The 12,756-nt window shown below is 40.6% G+C and overlaps 1 protein-coding gene across 1 annotated transcript in view; it reads left to right on the forward strand.

Annotated features, from left to right (window-relative positions):
• LOC140246302 (protein polybromo-1-like) overlaps positions 1-12,756 on the forward strand; it is a 67,609-nt gene that overhangs the window by 21,238 nt on the left and 33,615 nt on the right. Inside the window, exons 15-20 of the mRNA XM_072325768.1 lie at positions 845-1,012; positions 8,464-8,678; positions 9,238-9,367; positions 9,917-10,075; positions 11,006-11,101; positions 12,180-12,247. Of these exons, the coding sequence (XP_072181869.1) occupies positions 845-1,012; positions 8,464-8,678; positions 9,238-9,367; positions 9,917-10,075; positions 11,006-11,101; positions 12,180-12,247 (836 nt within the window). The remainder of the gene's footprint in view (positions 1-844; positions 1,013-8,463; positions 8,679-9,237; positions 9,368-9,916; positions 10,076-11,005; positions 11,102-12,179; positions 12,248-12,756) is intronic.

The raw sequence follows: 12,756 nt of genomic DNA on the forward strand, positions 1-12,756 counted from the left end.
GAAATTGCACTTTTTCTCCACACCTGTACCTTGAAAATTACTCAATGCCTAAATGTATGATTGGGTCAAAGTCAAGTTAAAGTCCTTAAATCCCTAGATACATGCTCTCCTATTCATCCAATTAAACCTACGTCAAGGAAGGTGAACATTCAACACATTTGTGACAAACTTGTCATTCCAATATTTTGCCAATTTTGTGAAAATGTAATCACACAGTGTCCACATGTACTATCTAGACCTATTGGGAAAATCATGCATTATGGCGGAGGCATACCAGTCGCCAAAGCGACATTTCTAGTTAAAGTTTTGGTGCAGCTGTTGCTGGATGAGAAGACTACAACATTTTGTGATGTCGTGTATGGACAACGATATAAAGAAAATATAACATACTTTCATTTTTCTAGCATAATGAAAGAGCACTTCATTTGCCCCTTTCAGGAGTAAAAGAATGATATTACCCTAAACGTATGTCAGTAACAAGTCAAGGGAATGTGTACTTTTCATTAAAAAATGACATCATGTGGAATTCTCTGTATAGGCTTTCCTTATATTGTTGCAGATACAGGACATCACAAATTGTGGTTGTCTTCTCATCCAGCAGTGGTTGCACCAATACTTTTAAAATTCATTACTTTTGAATGGATTATCTGATTCTCCTCAGACTTCGATGATGTGTTCAACTAATATTGCTGCATTCACTCAATCCACATGAATATTTGACATTTGATATGGCAAGGCTCTATATGAAACAATGTAAAATTCAGTCTGGATGCGAATTTGTGGGGCCAAGGTGGTATGACCTGTGCCTTGAATGACCTTTGAACTCCCTTTGTATCCCATGCAGGAATACCCTGAGTACTACCAGGTCATCAAGCGGCCAATGGACATGCAGCGCATCCAGCAGAAGATCATGTCCAGGGGCTATGACCAGTTGGAGGACATGGTCAATGACTTCCTCCTTATGTTTGACAATGCCTGCAAGTTCAACGAACCCGACTCGCTTATCTACAAGGTATGTATGCCTTCTAGTGATATTTGGTTGTTACTGCTGCTGTTGTTTTGATTGATGTTATTTTTTTCTTTCCAATGTACATGAATAGTATAGCTAATTACAGGATAACCTTGGCGTGGTATTGTTCAGAGCGAAGTGATTAGGGAGCTTTAGATTTTAGACGCGGGGACATTCAAAGGAAAAAAACATGTTCTGAGCGTGCGCAGTAGCGCGCGTAAAGTCAATCTATTTTTAGCTTGCGTCGCCTGAGTTTTTCACTACGCGTACTGGGCTATTTTCACGTCCGCACAGTTTGCGACGTAGAGAGCTTCTTCATGCACTGATCATATAGGGGCGCGATTTTGTTTTTTATACGTTGCGTCCCAGCGTAATCTAAAGCTACTTTTCCACACGACGCAGGGAGAGGAGAACGTCCAGCGCAAGCGTCGGCTCAAACGTCCGCGCGTCAAAATCTAAAGCTCCCTATTGTAAGATGACTTCAATAATCATAATTCAATAGCTGGTGATGCACAGAGCAAACTTCTGTCAATTATCATTATTATTGTTTTTTATGCCTCCGCCATGAAGCGGTGCCGGAGGCATTATGTTTTCGGGTTGTCCGTCCGTCCGTACGTACGTCGGTACGTCTGTACATGCCGTCAATCCCTCGTTTGAGGCGAGACCCCAAATCCCACCTCCGAAAGTGGGGTGCGTATATTTGTCGTTTGGGAGTTGGGAGTCAAAGTACTTGTCCATTGCAAATAAACTTTCTGCTCAGACGTGACAAACCTGGAGGCCAAGCCAGGGTTTGATGACTCCAGCAGCTGTCGTATTACGTAAGAGCATGATAAGGATATCTGCCTGTGGCAGACCATTCAAAGTGAACTCAATTTTCTCTATCCTTTTTAAAGTTTTCAATTTTATATTCTATTGAGAAATTCTATGGTCATCCATTTTACATTTCGAACGAAAAAAATTGACCCGTAAATAACGAAAATACAGGAATAAGAAGGAGAGCATTACCAGTTTGCCGGTCCTGACAATGTGCTATTTGGCAGTGAGTTGAGACTACCTCCCTGGTTACAATCAGCCTGCTGACTGGATCATTGAGAAAGCAGCTGTCGTATTACATAAGAGCATGATAAGGATATCTGCCTGTGGCAGACCATTCAAAGTGAACTCAATTTTCTCTATCCTTTCTAAAGTTTTCAATTTTATATTCTATTGAGAAATTCTATGGTCATCCATTTTACATTTCGAACGAAAAAAAATTGACCCGTAAATAACGAAAATACATGAATAAGAAGGAGAGCATTGCCAGTTTGCCGGTGCTGACAATGTGCTATTTGGCAGTGAGTTACAACGGGGAGGTGCGACTACCTCCCTGGTTACAATCAGGCATGCTCTGTCTGCATACGCTGAATGTCCACACTCACACACACACACGTACACACACACACACACGCACCATGGAGCTACATAGCCCATGCCAAAACCAAAACAATCTCCTCCTCTCGCGGTGCCCCCCCCCCCCTCCTGTGGTGCTGTGGCGATGACTGATGCTTAGATTAGGCCAGGGTCAAGAAACAGGTGTTTTATATCTTTGATTTTAAGTCATTGATTGCCAAGATATGCACTGGCATTATTTACGGGGGTGTAGCCTCTTCAAACGAGAGATTTGCGTCATGCGTCCGTACGTCCGTACGCCCGTCCGTCCGTCCGCATTCGTTTCGCGATAACTTGAGAAATATTGACTGGAATTTTACCAAACTTGGTCCAAGTATAAAGTATGATGGGGCAATTACTTGATTAGATTTTGGGTGAAATCGGCCAAAGGTCAAAGGTCAAGGTCAAATCATGAATTGTATCCGTGTACGCGATAACTCAAGACTGGATGGAGCAAATTTCACCAAACTTTGTCTGAGGATGATGTATGATGGGACAATTACATGTTAATTTTTTCAGTGAAATCGGACAGAGGTCAAAGGTCAAAGATGAAGGTGAAATCCCAAAATTTATCTGTTTACGTGATAACTCAAAACTGGATGAAGTAGCTTTCACCAAACTTGGTCCAAGGATGATGTATGATGGGGCAATTAGTTGAGGAGATTTTAGTGACATTGGCAAGAGGTCAAAGGTCAAAAGGTCAAGGTCAAATGCTAAAAATGTTGCTATTTCCCCCATATCTATGCAATGCCCGAAGGTATTTTATTGAAACTTAGTGTAGACATGTACTACTGCGTAAAGATTCTCCAGAGAGAGTTTCATGTCATAAGGTCAAAGGTCAAAAGGTCAAAGGTTAGGTGAAAATGTTGCAATTTCACTTTTCTCGCAAATGGTTTAATGTATCTTCATAGAACTTGGTACATATGCATGTACTGACTGGCAGGGATTATCTAGGGAATTTAGGGATCTTGGGTCAGTATGTAGTCAGGGGTCAAAGGTCAAGGTCAACTCCTCAAAATTTTACTGTTTCCCTCATATACTAGTGTATATATTTCTGACAAACCTGTCATATCAGTATTTTGCCAGTTATGTGAAACTGTCATCACACATTGTGAAGACATTGTACTATACACCTATTGGGAGAATCATGCATTATGGTGGAGGTATCAGTCGCCATAGTGACATTTCTAGTTTAAAATGTGATTTTCAGGGTATTGGTACACTTTATCATAAATGCACAGGAAGGATAGTACACTGTTAGCACAATTCCCGCCATGGTGTCAATCAAAGATAGTAGAGATATAAGATACGAAGGCGCGCGATAAAGATGGACACAAAATGGCTACCCTACATGACGATACAAAAGAGAGCTAAGTACAAACTCAGTACACCTAGAAACATCATTCATTTCCAAAGGTAGTGGTATTCTTGTCATCTTAAAAAGATTTAAAAATTATAGTCGTAGCTTTTTTTCGATGAAGGAGATAATTTTGAAGAACGAGATTTTAGAGTAATAAGGATTATTTCGTGGAGGTAAAAATTTGGCAACAACATGATCTCACAATCAAAAACGCTTGATAAACAACAACAACATCTGCAAAGACAGCGCGTCTCAGGCAAAGACACACATCACCTGAGACGCGCTGTCCCTGAAGCCGCTGCTGTTGTTTATCAAGCGTCAAGGCAACGCGTCTCAGGTGATGTGCGTATACGCTTGAAGACCGCGCGCTGTCCATTTGTTTTGTACAGGATTAGCGCGCACTTTCGTGTCTTATTTATTAAGCGTCTTTGGTGTCAATCTTATGGTAGTGCTCTGATCCAGCACCTTACAATGCATTACATCTATATGAAGGTCTTGGTTTCACTTTATTCAGACTTTGGGAATTTGTGATGATGCATGCAAAGGAAACAAGCCAAATAGCTCTAACACACACACACACACACACACACACACGCACACACACACACACACACACACACACGCACACACACACACACACACACACACACACAAATCCAACTCAATAAATTGTTGATGGTTTTGCAAGCTCTGATAGCCAACTGTATGTTTTCCATCTGAAGAGGGCTGCATACCTCTACAGAGTTCATAATAACAAGCAATGAGTCATTGAACTGTACATGTCTTTCAAGTATTGTTCAATGGTGTGATCTTTCTCCACTGGCTGGTTCAATCAAGTAGCATACTGTACACATGAATGTATGCCATTTATACATGCATAAAATTTGCTATATATGAATGACCGCAGATCTGACACCGTAACAGAATGCCTGATCACATTTATATATTCATATATAATAATATATATATTCACATACATTGTATATTTTCATGTATTCATATAATCATATATTCATATATTCATATATTCATATATGTAGTATGGACCTGTTGATCATTTGTGATTATTTGTAATTATTTGTAATTATTTGTAATTATACAGTTACAGACAAGCCTGATTTCACATAGACCATGTACAAAGTACAGCCGGGCCAAAGGCGGGGCCTAAGGCCGGACCCAAGGCCACGGGCCTTAGCCCGGAACCAGGGGCCCAGAGCCCAAGTGGGCCCAGGCCCAGGGGCCCATAGCCCAAGTGGGCCCAGGCCCAGTGGCCCAGGGGCCCACGGGCTCACGGAGCTGACGGGGCCCAAGGCCAGGCCGAGGCCAGGAGCCTAAGTGCTGGCCACCGGACTGGGGCCACCAGACTGAGACCACTAAGAGTACCAGTCATGTGCATACACATATTATGTAAATACACTGTACAGGGCTGTGCATATTATGTAAATACACTGTACACTAACTATACACAGTCATGACTTGCTGTGATAATGATGTGACAGGCCTGTGCATACACATATTATGTAAATACACTGTACAGGGCTGTGCATATTATGTAAATACACTGTACACTAACTATACACAGCCCAGTCGCTGTATAAATCGCGACAGGGCTGCACCTGAGCAGCCCACAACACAGAGCAAACACAAAGCAAATTTTACGACTGCATTTAGTTTTGATACTTGACATCATTTTTTGTCACCTCAAATATGCATCAAAGACAATCTTTATTAATGAAACTTCATACCGTACCTGTTTTCCTGGGGTTATTTGTGGGAATTCTCGGATCTGGGTACTATTTGCAAATCTAACAACATGTGAAAATATCAACTCCTGATCATGTAACGTGCATGTGTATATTTCTGTGTTCACTGCTGTATTCCATGAACATGAATTCAACAACTACTGTTATATCCTGTAATATGAGCTGCCAGGACAAAACTCACATACGCTCTGATTCTGTATAGCAATCACTTTCAAAGCAATGTATTGATACCTTTCTGCCAGCTAAAAATTCTTAAATGTCGGTTCACCCATGTGAACGGGTACAGAAACTGAAGCCTAGGTGGTGGGTTAAGCAGAATTGCTGCTGTCCTTACAGTCCCACTCATATGTTTTCATGTTAGTCTAATGCTAGTTTGTGGCAATAAGAGAGTGTGCCAAGCAGTTTGCCAAGCAGGGATTCAGCTGGATGTCGAAAGTGATTAGCCATTCTGATACTTGAATTTAACAATACCATTTAACAATTCCATACCACTTAAAACCCCAACCCTATCAAATTCTTTAGAGTTTCTGCTATCAAAATAATGATAGGATAATCTGCAGATAAAGTAGATTTTTTCTGTCACAAATCTGCTGTTACTGTGTTATCACCTCCGCCCAGGGGGAAGGTTATGTTTTTTTGTTGGTTTGTTTGTTTGTTTGTTTGTTAGTTAGTTTGTCTGTGTGCAAAATAACTCAAAAAGTAGGTTACGAATTTGGATGAAACTTGCAGGAAAGGTTTAGATTGATACAAGTAACAGATGATCAAATTTTTGTAGTGATCTGAGAATTTTGGAGGAATTTATGAAGGATTTTTGATATTTTGGCAGGTAGGGTCAATGAACTAGGGAGTTCAGGCTGCGCGTATTTGAGGTTTGCATGCGCACACTAGTGCGTGCTCTAGTTTCTGCTAGGGCGAGGCGCGCCGTGCAGCTGAGGGTTTATGACGTAACAAAGGCTTCTATATTGGGAAATTGGGCGACTTTCAGCACACAATGCTATAAGTATGTATGGGTGGAAATCATTTCTATGGAAGAACAAGATCAGTGGTGGAAATGAGCTGCATGCTTGGCGGAGGTCTGCGCTCTCAGAGTGCTTCTGCAGTTTTGAATGTCTTCCTGTGTGAAAAATGTGAAATCAATGAAAGGAAAAAATATGGTACCTGGTAAATATTAATAGCTGTGCACATCATTATTCACACATGTACTATACAATGTATGACAGTAGCATATATTCACTCACAAAAAAACACTGATACATGTAAAGGAGTTAAAGAATCAGCAGACATAGTTTTACATGATGTATTGCAGAGTTCAATTAGTATTAGTATTAGTATTAGTATTAGTATTAGTATTAGTATTAGTATTAGTATTAGTATTAGTATTAGTATTAGTATTAGTATTAGTATTAGTATTAGTATTAGTATTAGTATTATTATTATTAGTAGTAGTAGTAGTAATAGTAGTAGAAGTAGCAATGATAATAATGGTTCATTGAGAGTCTGTACGTACGTCCGTCCCATCTTGTTTTTGTCGATATCTCAAGAACCGTGTGGTGGTTTTACATCAAACTTGGTATGAGGGTATATCCTGGGGGGATAATACTTTGTTTGGATTTTAGGGTCACGGGGTCGAAGGTCAAAGGTCACAGGTTATTTTGTGAAAAAAAAAGGTTGAAAATTCATGTTTTTCTCCATATCTCGCAAATGGTTCAAGGTATCTTCATGGAACTTAGTATATATGCTTGTTCCAATGGGCAGTGATTATCTAGGGAAGTTGGGGGTCATGGTTCAAAGGTCAGGGGGTCAAAGGTCAAGGTCAACTCCTCAAAATATCACTACTTTCCTTATGGTTATGCAATGCCTGAAGGTTTTTTTAAAATTTTTTTTAACTTGATGTATGCATGTATTACCCGATATATATTCTGTGGGAAGTTTCTTGCCAAAAGGTCAAAGGTCAAAAGGTCAAAGGTCAAGTGAAAGTGTTTAATTGCACTTTTTCCTCCATATCTCAAAAGTAACTCAAGGTATCATCATGAAACTTACATATTTATGCATGTTCAACCTAACAGTGATTCTCTTTGGAACTGTGAGGTCAAAGGTCAAAGGCCAGGTTTAAATAATGCTATTTTCCCATTTGATACTGAAATTATACTTTTTCTCAATACCTTGAAAATTACTCAATGCATAAACTTATAAAAGGGTCAAAAGTCAAGTAAAAATCATCAGTTCCCCAAATACCTGCACTCTGACATTTTTAATCATTCATCCAATTGAACCTAGTTCTAGGAAAGTGAACATTCAGCACATTTGTGGCAAACCTGTCATTTTAATATTTTGCCAATTGTGTGAAACTGTCATCACACATTGTCAAGACATGGTACTATAGACCTATTAGGAGAACCATGCATTATGGCGGAGGCATATCAGTCGCCGTAGCGATATATCTAGTTTTTTTTTTTTTGGTATTGCAGGGCCTTGTAGAACATTAGCTGTGATCACAAACAGCTTTAGATATGATATAGATAGTAATGTTTTAAACAAAACAGATTTTTATTTTAAAGGCATTTCATGGAACACATACAATCAGCTGTAAAACTGTGCAGTGTTTCTACATAGTAAAGTAGGCACCTACTCGTACCCATACAGTTTCCGACAGAGCTGAATCGTGGAAGAAGCAAAAACTATGCTCATGATATTGCATTACTGAGTTGAGCTGCTGTATTGCGTAAACCATGTGCATCATAACATTTATACTGCCTAGTATCTTTGAGATGTCACATGTAGACAATAGCATGCCCTAAGTGCACCATTACAGAGGAGAATGTCTGTAGAAGATGAGATGCTAAATGTTAATTTGAGGGAATTTTACGAACTCTCTTGATCATCTCCACCTCCCGTCCTCCCAGGACGCCCTCACGCTGCAGCGCATCCTACTGCAGACCAAGACAGTGTTGATGGGGGACGAGACATCCGGCGTGCCTGACGTCCAGGGACTGGTGCGAGAGATCCTCACCAGTCTTTTTGTGTCTGTAGCTAACCACCAGGATGAGGAGGGCCGTTGCTATAGCGACTCACTGGCAGAGATACCTGTGGACAAGGATGGAAATGCTGATGGACAGAAGTGAGAACTTTTGAATCTCCTATAGTTGCATACCATTTACAGATATGACCCTATATAGTACAGAGATGCCAACCCTATCCATCTCTTATACTGGAGATTCTCCCGCCTAGACCCCTTGGCAAATTGAAGATACTGATTACATGAACATGCACACAATATTACTTGCACAGAGCACACATAACAGGAGTGAAGTGTGATCATCACTTGGGCCAGGGCCTGAGGTCAGGGGTTATAAATGCTCTCTGGTGCTGTCTTAACCATATTTTTGAACATATATGATAAAACAATATTTGGATGGGAAAAAAAACAAAATCTTCAGCTGGAGAAAATATATCTGAAACGGGAGACACACAGCTAGAGCTGGAGAATTTCAAAGTCAAGCTGGAGAGTAGGAGGATTTGTGAAAATGTCCTCCCACCCAAAGTCCCCCATTCCACCGAAAGTGGGAATGTGGGAGTCTCTGATAACATTGCACTTATAATATCTGACTTGACAGCAGTCATTGCAATTATTTTCCAGAGGAAATGATACAATTTGTGCTTTCTGTATGAATTGCCAGGAAACCGCTTGATTTGGACACGATCCGACGCTACCTGGACCGCGGCTGCTACAGGCGGCTTGACTGCTTCCAGGACCACATCTTTGAAGTTCTGGAGAGAGCCAGGGCTCTCAGCAGGACAGACTCACAGGTAATGTGTTCATTTCTTGTGTGTAAGATGGTTTGATGAGCTAGAGGTATGGTTCATTGAGAGCACAATGAGGGGACTGTGTGTGGCTTTAGACAGCGTGCTATGCTTGTGTGTGTGAATATGTTCAGACACTGTGTGTGGCATTGAATAGGACAGTGACTATACTGCCTCACTCTTATTCATGGGTACATTTGTTTGAATGATGTGGAATGTTTTATTTTGCAAATTGTTGTTTTATGAATGTGTAAGAATAGCACATCTGCACATCACCATTCATAACTTCAATGCAAACTGTTGTCTTTGCTGTGACAACAAGAATAGATTGCATTGAGTGATACAAAACAATTGCCTGGTGTTGCCAAATCCACACAAACAGAGATTCATTTTTGTATGGCCAATAGTTACAAGAGGGCGCAGCCTTCATCAGACATCTCAAAGCACAGAATTTAATGTAACCAGTGAATCAATCGTCATCAGTAGTTTTGATGCTGCTGCATTCGTCACTGTATGAAGTATAGCCGTGTTCTCTCCCTCTCTTTCTGTTTTCAGGTCTATGAAGATTCCGTGGAGCTGCAGCGATTCTTCATCCAGATCCGAGACGAGATCTGCAAGAATGGGGAGATCCTGCTCTCCCCCGCCCTCAGCTACACTCACCGACATCTCCAGAATGACCTGGACGAGGAGAAGAAAGAGAAACTTCCAAAAGAGGTAAGTGACACTTATTATTCCTGTCATCGGATGTATAGAGATTTGCAGATGTAGGCAGATGGAATACAGGCAAGGAAAGACAGGCCAAAGGACGCTAAGGCTTGATAGATCTATAGATCAAGCAAAGTTATTAAATTGGTAGACGGGTGCAGATACTCTAGGGTACATATGTCCCAAAATGATGAAAAAGAATTAGGACAAATATGATGCAACATACCTTTAGTGTATATGAAAGACTCCTTTGCAGCAGGAATATATGATTGAAAAAGATATTTTATTTTTTTGTGTGTGTGTTACTCTGCGTTAGATGAATAACTGCTATAGGATTGTTTTTGTTACAGTAAATATCATAATCAAATGCTGCGGAGACTGTGCTTTCAGTGAGAATGTGTAAAATTCAAGCCTAACAACAAGCATATGAAGAAAACACTATATCTCTGATGCGTACTTCCACCCATGTGTGTAAAATGAGAATCCAGAGTAAAGTGCAATTTTCTTGTGGTTGTGGTTCTGTCACTGCGCCAAGAAATGGTTGCCAAGATCAGATACTTTCAAGGGAGTGGAATGAATGCTACGTGGGTGCCGATTTTTTGAATATCATTTGGAAGGTAATGATATGTTGTAAAGATCTTATAGCCTCGTAACGTCATGAAGAAAGTGCCAGAGAAACTCAACTGTTGTAGCTTTGCGATGTGGTTATGTGGTAAAGCACAGTGATTACACATTGTTTATTTTTGAATCACCAACTGCTAACAAGAAAAGCGTATTTGGCATAGCGGAAATGCGTGTGGGAATTCTCAGCAGAAATGCCAGTGCTCTTCATTCTAACTTCTGTAATGTCTAGGCTGTGGATGGGAGAGGGATAAGTTCAGATGGAGATGGTTTAAGTTACCATGGAAACCATTAATGATGGAACCATTTTTGTGCTAGATAAAGGAGGATAATGAGAAGAAGGAAGAGGAGGATGCCAAAAAGGACCACAGTATGGATGACCAGCATGACAAGGCAGATGGCGAAAAAGATGATGTAAGACTCACACTGATGATGAGATACAGTATAACACGCAGTTCTAGGGCAATCACCCCCTGGACAATTACCCCAGACTCTTCCCCTGACCCTAACCCTAATCCTAATCCTGAACCTAATCCTAACCTGAACCCAAACCCTAACCCTTAACCTAAACCTAACCCTAATCTTTACTCTAACCTAATCATTAGCGAGTATTTAGCCAGGGGGTAATTGTCCTAGGGGGGTAACTGCCCTGATACCATAACACCCAACTAGTCTTTTTTTTTTTTTTTGGCCATTTTAATTACGCCCCTTCTTCCTCTACCCTCGCTCTCTGGATAGCGTCTTCAAGATTTTTTCCTAAAATGTAGTGTGTCTTCATCAGTATGGTTCTCGCAGTCAGTAATTTTTTTTCCAGATATTAGTTAAAACCTTTGAAGGTTTCCGTGGCGGTAGAACGTTTAGTAGCAGAAGGCGTCACGGTGCTCCACATAATCTTTCTTGGGCATGTGTGTATCCCTGAAAATGGTTTATCCGCTCTTGACGTGTTGGCAAGTGTGTTTTTGCCATTCTTGCCATTGCCATCTTGCCATTCCCTTGAAGATGGCTAGAACATGCTTGCTGAAACATCAGGAGTGGATAGGCCCTTTGTAGGGCCACATATATACCCAACAAAGAATATGTGTTGCACCCTGAAGCCTTGTTCTACAGATACCAGTTGTAATGGGATAAGTGTCACTTTTCAAAACTCGCATGTAGTTGACAGCCAAAGTAAGAGCGAAATGTAGAAAATGTGCAAGCCTAATATATTTTGACTCTGTTACTCTCTGAGGGAAGTACTGTGAGTTGCACATTTAATGCATTTGTACCTTGAGGAACCAAGTGCCCTGTCAGAGATTTCCACTCTCTCATACCCAGTCCTTGCAATCCCTTTATGGCAAATATTTCATAGGAGATTTTTTAGTGTAGATTAAATGATGTAACATGCAATCATGTCCCTTTTGATCATTTCGTTAGGGCAAAGGGGCTAGAATATCAGTATCAACTTGTCTTCTCGTGTTGTGCTTTATGCTTCTGAAACGTTTGTCCCTTCCAGAATGACGATGGTTTGATGGTGAATGGAGTGACCTACAGAGTGGGAGACTTTGTCTATGTGGAGCCAAGGTGAGCAGAATTTCACCCCATATCCAAAACTTTTGATCTGTGTAGCCATGCTGTAGCGGTGTAAACATTATTTATGTCTAGCATGGTTGGAGGGCATTTATGATAATCACAATGAAAACTGCGTCTTTGTTTGCTACAATATCTCTTCAGTGTTTGAGGTTGTTTGTGGTATGGGATCTCCGAGCCATAGATTGAATTTTATTCAAGTTTGCTTACTGCAGTATGCCAGTGTATGCATACACTAATTCTGTTTTGCATTCATGATGTAGAAGTCTCTATTACAGAAAGTGAGAAAGCAGCAATAAGGTGAGAAAGTAGCAATAAGGTGATCACATACAGGAATGACTGGATACAAGAAACCATAATGGTGCACCAACAGAGATATTCATTTGACGATGGCAAGTCAAACCTGTTCAACGAATGATGTATGCATGCCATCAAAATGAGACACAAAGAATTGAAATCATACAAGTTTCTTGCGTGAGCACTGTGATTATACAAAGATTCTC

Source organism: Diadema setosum, chromosome 2 (genome assembly GCF_964275005.1).
Source record: "Diadema setosum chromosome 2, eeDiaSeto1, whole genome shotgun sequence".
In the NCBI taxonomy this organism is placed as follows: Eukaryota; Metazoa; Echinodermata; class Echinoidea; order Diadematoida; family Diadematidae; genus Diadema; species Diadema setosum.